General features: G+C 40.5%; 1 protein-coding gene across 5 annotated transcripts in view; it reads right to left on the reverse strand.

Annotated features, from left to right (window-relative positions):
* smarcd3b (SWI/SNF related BAF chromatin remodeling complex subunit D3b) overlaps positions 1–12,214 on the reverse strand; it is a 79,198-nt gene that overhangs the window by 21,963 nt on the left and 45,021 nt on the right. The window contains exon 1 of one of the 5 annotated variants that reach the window (XM_077229242.1): positions 5,157–5,760. The exons of 3 other annotated variants lie outside the window; for them this stretch is intronic. In XM_077229242.1, the coding sequence (XP_077085357.1) occupies positions 5,157–5,234 (78 nt within the window). In that variant the 5' untranslated portion in view covers positions 5,235–5,760. Of the gene's footprint in view, positions 1–5,156; positions 5,761–12,214 lie in introns of those variants that run through there. One more of the 5 variants, XM_077229239.1, reaches the window with a different exon arrangement.

Genomic DNA, 12,214 nt, shown 5'->3' on the forward strand with positions numbered 1-12,214 from the left:
CATTTCAACAGTCCTGAAATGTACCACTTAAAATAGTTTAAACCGTCCTTTGCTGTCTCTCTCTGTGAGGCTGCTTTGTTCACAAACCACTTTGAGTATAAATTTGGATACAGGTAAGAAAACATTTTATTTGGAATATTTTTTCCAGCAGTCACACCATGTAGATTTGCACTTCATAGAGATTGGGGGTGCTTGAGCTGTCAATCAGCACTGACTGATGAGCACTTCTGCCCATTTCCTGCTGATAAACAACTTCTTTTTGCTCAAGAACACGTACATCCCTCTGGAGTTTCTTTGCCTCCTTTTAATATGACAACTACGCAGACATCTGATTGCATAGACTTCCATAACTGCATTCTTTAACTCCTGAAATAATCCATGAGTTTCTGCAGATGTTTAGGCCCACATTAGCTATATTTAAATGTAACCAAATATTCAGTTTATAATAGGACTGAAAACCTTCATGTAAACTTCTCAATACGATTGAGCTTGATTTAAATTTAATTTTGATCTGGCTGAAAGGGGTGGTGTAGATGTTAAATAATCAATTGAACAGGAAAATTATAGATATGTAAGCCCTTGAATGTGACTACTTTACATAGGTTTGTTGATGTATTAAGTCTTACAAAGTGATCAGTGGAGGAGAGGGACTGGAGATTAATTTGTAACAGACTTTCAGATGTTTGCAAGGAACAAATCAATCAAAAGTAATTGAATAGCTTAACACAACTTTAAAAGTGGTTTCAACTGAAAACGCAAGTTTTAATGACTTCTGCCGTCTCAAACTGATGTCTCTTCATGGCAAGCATCTTTGGTTCTTAGTAGAACACCTTTTTGCTGTTATGACCTGCTGCAAAGTGCAAACAAGATGTTTAACCATACACAAGCTTCTGGCAGCGTTTCTGAAGAATTTAGCCCATTCCTCATGAACAATGGCCTCCAGTTCAGTGATATTCTTGCTTGCTGCAACCACCTTCTTCAAATCCCACCAGAGAATTTCCCTAGGGTTCAAGTTAGATGTCTGTGATGCCACTGTAGAATCATCCAGGACGTCTTCTGCAACCAAGCCTTGGTGGAGTTTGAGGTTTGCTTTGTCTTGGGATCATTGTCTTGTTGGAAGGTCCAATGACGCCACTGATGGCATGAGGTTTTTTTACTAGGATTTCCTGATACCTCAATGAATCCCATCTTGCCTTCCACACACTGCAGGTTTCCAGTGCCAGAGGATGCAAAGCAGCCCCAGAGCATCACCAAGCCCCACCATGCTTAACTGTAGGCAGAGTTACCATTGAACTGTAAAACTATGCTTCCAAAGGTTTCTCTAGGAACATTAAAAGCTATCTTTTTTTATCCTGTTTCTTATTTGTGAAAGGCGATGATATTTTCTTTTAAGTTTTTGGACCATTCTTTTGACTTTTTTTCTAACCATATTTCTAACATGAAGTCAAACGTGACACTCAACAAACCTAATCAGTCTAGATATTTAATGTGTTCTAGCTCAAGCACACTTGGTGCAACTAATGAAGCCCTTGATTAGTTGCATCAGGTGTGCTTGAGACAACACCTGTTTCGCAGATTTATACTTTTGAGAGGGATTCTATACACAGGGTTGAATAATTTTGACACTGCAGAAGTCATTAAAGTTCCATTTTCAGTTGAATCTGGGGAAACCACTTGAAACATTTGTTGTGTTGAGCTCTTGTGTTTCGTATTTCAATTACTTTTGTTTGATTTGTTCAGTGCCAACAGATGAAAGTCTGTAAATTGTGCAAATAACCCTGATTTGCAATGGGGGTTGAATAATTTTGATTACAACTGTATTTTATGGTAATATATTCCTGAAAAATACTTTTTTTAAACATGTCATCAAGGCAAATGGGAATAAATACTCATGATAGCCCTGGTTACATTATTGCAGTGACTTTCTCCATGCAACTAGGCTAGGCACTGCGCATGGGCTGATTTGTTTCCCTCTCCAGAATAAAATAATATATGATCCTAATCACAAAGTTTAGGGTTCATTTAAACAGAACTTTCAGAATCTGAAATTGGATTGGATTCATATGGACTGCTGATTAGTGCATGCAAACATATTGATACATAAGTACAACGTTTCGTTCTTTTTTTTACATTTCGTTGTTTTGATAGTTTCAAAATAATTATGCAATGTTTCATATAGTTTCAAAATAATTATGCAATGTTTCACAATATGACTGTTTTTTGAAGCAATAAACAAAATGGGGTAAAAGTCATAGTTGTTGTTGTTTTGCTACTTAATTTCAAACAGTTAAACCAAAACTTAACATGTAAAAACACTGTATTTTACCATGGTAGTAAGTTTGCTTTTTTTAAAGTGAACTGGAATGAAAGTTTCCGCTCCTAGAGTGAAATGACCTGTAGGTCATCTTTATTTATCCACACAGTTACACAGTAAGACTGAGTCTGTCATTAACCAAGACTGTGCATTTTATTTTGTGTCTGAGAAAAAAAGAGCTAATATAAGAGATTACCAGTAATGTGTATTAGTGAAACACTGATAATGTGACACCTAATCTAAACTCGACATAGAGCCAAAACTAAGCCGCTGGAAGGGGAGATCAAGAAAATAAGAACCGAGAAAGAATATGCACAAAACTAACAACAAATCATCGCCCAAGCATGAGTGATTTATCACAGAGAGACAAAATACATCAAGAACATTTCAAATACACTGATTTAGAACATTTAAACAAGAGACGGCAACAGATACTGTACATAATTGGCCATAGATTTCCTTCCACACAAAACAAACTTTGAAAATACATTTTTCTCATTCCAGGAGCTGTTCAAACTGTAACTTAATTGCAAACCTTGATGAGCACATACTGTTCTTTGCCTTGGGAACAAGGCTGCTGAACCACCACATTCTTGCAGCTCAAGCTGTGGTCAAACATACTGTCATGTAACAACAAATATACACTATAACTTGCACACGCCAGGCTTTAGACAGGAGTGCAGCACAGAAATAGCAAGGTGAACAATAGCAAAGGTCAGGCTGAGGTAATCCAGGTAACTCATGAGTACAGAAAGAAACATAGAAGAAGCAGAGGAGAACAACACAGGCATAGGAAAGGACATAAAAGGACAGGAAGCCAAAATAAGGACCGGGAAACATTTTGCCCAGGAACAATCAGTGCTTCGCCAAGGTTAATTAGTCTGCAGAGGCAACACCACCATTTTCCTCATTCATCACCCAAACTCAGCATTTATGTGTTAAAAGTTAAAGCAACTCTATGCACTGAGGCAAATAGTGAACAAAAGGTTATGATGCAAACTAAGATGATTGCTGCATTATATTAGGAATCATACATTTCCCGATTTTGTAAATAAATAAAAATGGGCATCATACACTAAATGACTGAGGATCATGCCAGACTTTCAAATCGTTCCGAACACAACAAATTCACGGATGAAACACGTGCCATGTTGCTAGGAGATGAATATGCGTGACAAATAAAAACAATATATTCTAAAATCAGCTCAATCGTCCAAACAAATGGAATCAATAGTATGGAGGTAAAAAAAATCAGAGTCTGTTCCCATCATACAGTGCGCAATTTTCTATGAAATCTGTCAATTCAAATCTGCAGACATGGTTCTGACTTTCGGCAACTAGTATAAACTTGTTCGGTAAATCTGGGCAAAAGTCGTGTAGTGTATTCCAGCCTTAAAACTGCATTTATTTGATTACAAATACAGTAAAACAGTAATAATTTGAAGTATTGTTACTTTTGAAATAAATCCTTATTTGTTATTTTTAGTTAATTTCTGTGATCAAAGCTGAATTTTCAGCATCATTACTCCAGTCTTCAGTGTCACATGATCCTTCAGAAATCATTCTAATATGCTTATTTGGTGATCAAGAAACATTTCTTACTATAATCAATGTTGAAAACAGTTGTCCTGCTTAATATAATTATTTGCAGGATTCTTTGATGAATAGAACATTTAACAGAGCATTTTTTAAACAGCATTTATTTAAAAGAGAAATCTTTTGTAACATTATAAAATATATTTACTGCCATGTTCGATCAATTTAATACATCCTTTCTGAAAAACGGAATGTTAAAAATTACTGAGCCTAAACCTTTGAACAGTAGGCTAGTGTAGCCTATATTACACGGTGGTTGAATAATTCATAATAATTCCATAATTCGGCATTTAATAAAAAAAACTGAATAATCAAGTCAAGTGATAAAAAAACAATAAAGACACCAATCAATGTATCAATAAAAGTATGTAATAATGTAAATGTGATAATAATTTTAGGAATAATAATGATAATAATAATTATTATTAGAAGTATTATTAAGAATCTTTCAAAACCCAAGGTCGCTTCAAGAAGCAAGAAATTATAAGAACAAAAAAACAAGAAACATAATATGAACGCAGGTTTACGCATTACACTCGCTATACTACAAACTGCTTTTCACTTCAGATTGATCTGCTCTGGATAGACAAAGCCCAGCTAATCATAAATAAAAGATTACAAAGCTACTGTATGTACACAAAGGTGCAGACATTAAGTGGATCCTTATTGCCTCTTCTGCATCAAACCTTGAATAGTGTCATACGGGAAACATCAGTCCGTGTTACAGTATTATTAGTAGTAATCATTACTACTGCTTCAAATACATCATTTAGATCTAGAAATAGCTTGAATTTTTAATGAACAACATGACAACAGCCACGCCAATCTACATGGTAGATGGTATCTGTTAAGCACTTGATGTGTTCTTGGAGTTGTAATATAATAGTGTGTTGAGTCTGAAAGCGGCTTGTGTTTTGAATGAAAGCGCTCGCCAGCTTAGGCACGCTGCCAAACGCATGCAGCCTCCAGTGACCAAGTGGCTACCTTTGGCCTTTCTTTTGCGTCTGCCGATCCTTCTCGCTCTTTTTCTTAAACACTCGCTTCCCTCATTCGCCTCTCCTCCCCACCCTGTCTCCGCTTTAAAAAGAAGTGCGGAGAGGAGCCGGGATCCGGAGGACTGTAAATAACCTTCACATGGACACCGTTCAGCGCTATCACTCAAACGCACAGGCTGTGTCTGTAGCTGAGCTCACACACACACACACACACACACACACAAACACACATGTGCCGAGAGGGTACGTACCACTCCATGGACGAGGAACTCAAATAGTTTGCTCTTGGTGGCTTTGCGAGCTCCTCCCGCGGTCTCCTCCGAAGCCATTTCCCTCTGGTCTCCCTCCACTCTGGTTCTCCCTCTCTTTTGTCTTTCTCTCTCCCTCGCCTCTCTTCCTTTTCACCCTTTGCTCACCTCCTCAACCCCCCTCCGAGGCTCCCTGCTCCCTGCTCCACTTCCCTCACTTTCTGCTCTCTCTCTCCCTCTGTCTCGGAGTGTGCTGCCCTGTCGAGCCTCTCGCTCTCTCTGTGTCTCTCACGCTTACGTTTGGTTGAGCTGCCTTTCAGGAGCCCAGCTGCTACAGAACGTGGGGGGTTGAGAGTTGGGGGTCTTTCAAGGGGGTTCCTGCTGGCCCACCATGACCGTCCCTCTCCCCCTCCCCCTTTTACAAACACGCTGACTGAAAGCACACACGATCACAGGCTGCTGCAGCTGTTGCATTCCATTGGTAGATAAGTGAATGCTCGCTGACTGGTCGCTCGCAGCCCTGCTGCGGTGTAGTTAGTCTCGCCGCTAACCAAACCCCTCCTCCTCTGCCTTCACTACTGCTCTCGCTCGCTCTCCTCTCCTGTCCATTGCTGCATGCAGTTAAACCCAGCAAGGCTTGGAATAAACTGCTCATTCTCAAAAAAATGGAGGGAGGATCCTTAAAGCAGCAGCAGTGGGGAAAAGCTGCCCGTATTTAGACACAGGTCGGAAATAAAACTGGTTTAGAAAGCATTGAAGGCTGATTTTTTTCTCGTTACTGGCTGTCTGTCAGTAAATATGAACTAAATATGAATACTTGAAATGATTACCTGATCTCTCATTTTTGTGAAAGACATGTCAGTCAGAGATGGATTTTGTTATATTGATGGATTGTACCGTGGATATTGTGGGTTTTGAAGCCATTCCTTACCAACAATGACAATGAACAGTAAAAAAAATATATATACAGTAACACTTTAGATTAGGGACAAACATTCACTATTAACTAGTTGCGTATTAGCATGGATATTACTAGCATATTGGCCATTTATTAGTACTTATAAAGTACATATTAATGCCTTAATCTGCATGACCATATTCTAGATCCCTTAACCCTACCCAATTAACATAACCACTCAAAAACTTAACTCCTAGTGAAAATACCCTAATCTAGTGTGACCAAAAATACCTAAATTATATACTGAACAAAATTAGAAATGCATCACTTTTGTTTTTGCCCCCATTTTTCATGAGCTGATCTAAGACTTTTTCTTTGTACACAAAAGGCCTATTTATCTCAAATAATGTTCACAAATCTGTCTAAATCGGTGTTAGTGAGCTCTTCTCTTTTGCAGAGATAATCAATCCACCTCACAGGTGTGGGATGCTTACGCAAGACGCTGATTAGACAGCATGATTATTGCACAGGTGTGCCTTAGGCTGGCCACAATAAAAGGCCACTCTAAAATGTGCAGTTTTAGTTTATTGGGGTGGTCCGGGGGGTCCGAAAACCAGGCAAGACCTGGAACACGCTGCCGTATACGCGATCCAGAGCATCCCAAACATGCTCAATGGGTGACATGTATGTTGAGTATGCTGGGCATGCAAGAAATGGGATGTTTTCAGCTTCCAGGAATTGTGTACAGATCCTCCAACATGGGGGCGTGCATTATCATGCTGCAACATGAGGTGATGGTCGTGGATGAATGGCACAACAATGGGCCTCAGGATCTCGTCACAGTATATCTGTCCATTCAAAATGCCATCAATAAAATGCACCTGTGTTCGTTGTCCATAACATACACATGCCCATACCATAACCCCACCGCCACCATGGGCCATCAGCAAAACCGCTCACCCACACGACACCATACACGCTGTCTGCCATCTGCCCTGTACAGTGAAAACCGGGATTCATCCGTGAAGAGAACACCTCTCCACAGTGCAAGATGCCATGAATGTGAGCATTTGTCCACTCAAGTCGGTTACGGCGACGAACTGCAGTCAGGTTGAGACCCCGATGAGGATGACGAGCATGCAGATGAGCTTCCCTGAGACAGTTTCTGACAGTTTGAGCAGAAATTCTTTGGTTATGTAAACCGATTGTTGCAGCAGCTGTCCGGGTGTCTGGTCTCAGACGATCTTGGAGGTGAAGATGCTGGATGTGGAGGTCCTGGGCTGGTTGGGTTACACGTGGTCTGCGGTTGTGAGGCCGGTTGGATGTACTGCCAAATTCTCTGAAACGCCTTAGGAGACGGCTTATGGTAGAGAAATGAACATTCAATTCACGGGCAACAGCTCTGGTGGACATTCCTGCAGTCAGCATGCTAATTGCACGCTCCCTCAAAACTTTCAACATTTGTGGCATTGTGCTGTGTGATAAAACTGCACATTTTAGAGTGGCCTTTTATTGTGGCCAGCCTAAGGCACACTTGTGCAATAATCATGCTGTCTAAAAAGCATCTTGATATGCCACACCTGTGAGGTGGATGGATTATCTCGACAAAGGAGAAGCGCTCATTAACACAGATTTGACAGACAGATTTGTGAACAATATTTGAGAGAAATAGGCCTTTTGTGTACATATAAAAAGTCTTAGATGTTTGAGTTCAGCTCATGAAACATGGGGGCAAAGACAAAAGTATTGCATTTATAATTTTGTTCAGTGTATATATTTATAATTTTTTTATTATTATCTGTAGTTTTTGTTTATTTGTTTTCAGTGTACAGGAATCTTAATCAAGATGAATTACTTCTGATCCTTCTAAATCTGATTCTGGGTTTTATATAACAGTTTCATAATTTATTAATTAATTTATTAATTTATTTATTTTTTGCTCATTTGATGAGTCAGTTCCTCAAATGTCTACTCACCTGATTTTCCCCATAATTGCAAATCTAAGCTGTCTACTGTAAAAATTTGTTTAGGATGCCTGAATTAAAATACATCCTTATACCTTTCAATGTTTTTTTAAATGTCTAAGCTATCTTAAATAATGACTAGGCCTATATGCACGGAGCAAAAAAGAGCTAATGAAATTAGACCAGTTACTCTGTCACTATTGGCGCTTTTCCACTGCATGGTACGGTACGGTTCGGTTCGGTACGGCACGCTTTGGCGCTTTTCCACTGCATGGTACGGTACGGCTCGGCTCGGTACGGCTCACTTGTGGCGCTTTTCCACTGCATGGTACGGTACGGTACGGCTCGCTTCGGCTCGCTTTAAATGGTACCACCTCTGTTGAGGTTCCAAGCGTACCGTACCGATACTAAAATGTGACGTGGAAGCACTGTAGATCCCTGATTGGTCAGACAGACTGAATCGTCACTACCAGCGTCATTGTATTTGCGAGACATCAAACCCGCTAGATTTAAATAGCCAGTAACAGCCTCCAATGTTTTAAAACTACTTGCTTGACTTGCTTGAAGAAAAAAAACTTCCAAAAAAGAAATGGCTGAATCGTGGTCAGTGGACGAGAAGCGCAGATGTTCCTCTTGTTAGTTGCCGAGGAGCGGATAAACTATAACGATCAGTCATAATCCCACCCACTTTGAAGCGGTACAAACTGCAGTGGAAAAGCAACCGAGCTAAAGCGAACCAAGCCGTGCCGCGCCGAGCCGAGTCGTACCACTCAGTGGAAAAGCGAAGCGAGCCATACCGTGCCGAACCGTACTGAGCCGTACCATGCAGTGGAAAAACGCCATAAGCAGGTAGACTAGCGTTAATCTGTCACTTTGCGAGTAGACTAGCATGTGAATGATCAAGCCAGCTATGACAAATATTAACCATATTTTCCCTGTTTCAATGTTTCCAGGAAATGTTCTGAACTGGGAAGTAACTGTTTCTAGGAGGTATATTTTGCCACTATTTGGTCATTGGGAAGTAATTACATTTACTTTTAGTTATTATTCAGCACTTCTAATAGTCTGTTTCTGTTAATAAGTAGAAATTATTCAAATATTTCAGCCAAAACATCAAACACTGAATAACAGATTTTTGACTCCTTCCTTGAAAAATGTCTCCCTGTATTTTTACAAATTCAAAAATGACTTTGTTCAAATGATTTATCAATTTGTGGAACATAAAAGAAGATATTTTGAAGAATGCTTCATTGATCATACACTGAAGTCGGTATTTTTACATTTACATTTAGTCATTTAGCAGACGCTTTTATCCAAAGCGACTTAAATCTGAGGACTAAAGCAAGCGAGTCATCGTAAAGAGGGAAGAACGACGCAAGAAGTGCTCAAAATACAAAGTTCAGGCATTGCTCAGAGTAGCAAAAGCCAGACAAGGGAAGATTTAAAAGGGAAGGAAAGATTTAAAAGAGAAGAAATTTTTAAGTGTTAAGTACTCACGGAAGAGATGAGTTTTCAGTTGTCTTTTGAATGCGGTCAGGGATTCTGCATTACGGCGAGGGTGGGGAGATCATTACACCAGCATGGAACCATGAATGAGAATGTTCTGGAGAGTGATTTAGTGCCTCGCTGTGATGGCACCACGAGCTGTCGCTCCTTGGGCGATGGTAGGCTTCTGGTAGGGACGTAGACTTGTAGTAGGGAGTGAAAGTAGGACGGAGCTGACTCTGCAGTAGATCTGTAAGCAAGCGTCAAAGCTTTGAACTTGATGCGAGCAGCGAGTGGTAGCCAATGCAGTGAGATGAACAGAGGAGTGACGTGAGCCCTTTTGGGCTCGTTGAAGACAAGGCGGGCTGCAGCATTCTGGATCATTTGTAGAGGTTTAGTAACACATGATGGAAGTCCAGCTAGAAGAGCATTGCAGTAATCAAGCCTAGAAATAACCAGGGCCTGGACGAGAAGTTGTGTTGCATGCTCAGTTAGGAAAGGCCTGATCTTCCTGATGTTGTACATTGCAAACCTGCATGATCGAGCTGTTTTGTAATGTGGTCTGTGAAGGTCAGCTGGTCATCAAATATTACTCCAAGATTTCTGACCGACCTTGATGGGGTGATTGAGGATGACTCTAGCTGGATAGTGAAGTCTTGCTGTAGAGACGGATTGGCAGGGAGGACGAGAAGCTCAGTCTTTGCCAGGTTGAGCTGCAGGTGATGTTCCTTATACCATGCCGAGATGTCCGCCAGACAGCTTGAGATACGTGCAGCTACTGTGGGATCATCTGGTTGAAATGAGAGGTAGAGCTGGGTGTCATCAGCATAGCAATGGTAAGAGAAACCATGTGCCTGTATGATGGGTCCCAATGATGTGGTGTAGATGGAGAAGAGGAGCGGACCAAGAACTGAACCCTGAGGAACCCCTGTGTTCAGTTGATGTGCTTTGGATACCTCGCCTCTCCATGTAACCCTGAAGGACCTACCTGTGAGATAGGACTCAAATCAGTGGAGGGAAGATCCTTTGATGCCCAGTGATGAGAGGGTGGACAGAAGGATCTGATGATTCACAGTGTCGAAGGCAGCAGAAAGATTCAGCAGAATGAGAACTGAAGATTTGGAAGCAGCTTTTGCGATCCGCAGGGCTTCTGTGACCGACAGTAGTGCAGTCTCGGTTGAATGGCCTTTCTTGAAGCCAGATTGGTTGACATCTAGCTGGTTGGTCAGAGACAGGAAAGATGATACCTGGTTGAAAGCAACTCGTTCAAGTGTTTCCACAATGAATGGTAGGAGAGAGACAGGTCTGTAATTCTCGAAAAGTGATGTGTCTAATGTTGTTTTTTTAAGCAGTGGAGTTACCCGAGCCTGCTTGAATGCTGTAGGGAAAATGCCAGTGTGGAGGGATGAGTTGATGATGTGTGTGAGTGCTGGTAGAAGTGTGGGAGAGATGACTTGTAGAAGGTGTGAGGGAATGGGGTCTAGAGGGCAGGTGGTAGGATGACTGGAGAGGAGAAGTTTAGATACTTCTTCCTCGGTTAGCGGAGAGAAGGAAAGAGAAGGTTTCTGGTAGTGGGAGAGGATGGTTTGGGTTCCTGTGTGTGTGGAGTTGAGAACTGACTGCTGATAGAGGTTGTTTTGTTGATGAAGAAGTTAGCAAAGTCATCAGCAGTTAAAGAGGAGGTGGGTGATGGTGGAGGTGGACAGAGGAGAGAGTTAAATAGAGAGTGTCGGCAGAGGTGTCCAGGTTCAGAAAAGTAAAAGTCCTCCTCAGTATTTTGTTCCAATCACCTGGATTTGCTAATTAGCACAGTTTTTCAGCCAGTGATAGAACTAATTAGTGAAATCAGCTGGCTGAGTTCATGGGTGGAAAAAACATATGGCAGGACTTTTACTTTCTGACCCCTGGATTTTACACCTCTGATCGGTGGGGTCCAAGATTTTAGTCCTCAGAAGAAAGAAAGTCAAATGGCTTTGTTTGCATCGCTGTCAAACAGCAAGATTGGTGGTCTTATATAATGTTATCTCATGTACAGTGGCAAAAAATGCAAAACTGCAATTCAGTAAAAACAGCATGTTTTATTGCTTAATCATTATATTGTTTATTTATATGAAAAAGCTAAAATAATATTTACACTTTAAGCTTGGGCACATTAGCAATAAACAACGGTAAAGTCTGTAATCATATTTAGGATTGAGGGTAATAAATTAAGAACTGTACACTGAAAAAAACTGTGTATTGACCACTAATAGACATATTGGCGTGATTCTAGAAAGTGTGTGTGTGTGTGTGTGTGTGTGTGTGTATATATATATATACACACACACACACACACACACACACACACACTTTCTAGAATCATATCTAGAATATATATATATATATATATAAGCTAAATTAATGTATATAAAAAATAAATAATGGCACAGTTCCCTGAAACCAGTTTTGTGGAAGAGGCTTAACTGCCACAACACTTCCTACCACCCATAAGTCGTCTCCCATTCCCCTTTTTTCTTACTATTAGCTTAACTTGAAAACAGCATTGAATTATTCATGAGCTGTTTAGAATGACAAACTCATTGTGCAGTAAGTGCTAAACATCTGAAGCCTTTAAATTAGGAACATGTGAAAAGATGTGAAAACGTGGATGCAGGTGATGGTAGGGGAGAGGTAAAAAATACGGGTTTGGTGACAGCCTGAGAGAGAAAAAAATA

This window comes from Siphateles boraxobius, unplaced genomic scaffold (assembly GCF_051911475.1).
Source record: "Siphateles boraxobius isolate OS27281-9 unplaced genomic scaffold, OSU_SipBor_1 130, whole genome shotgun sequence".
NCBI classification, from domain to species: Eukaryota; Metazoa; Chordata; class Actinopteri; order Cypriniformes; family Leuciscidae; genus Siphateles; species Siphateles boraxobius.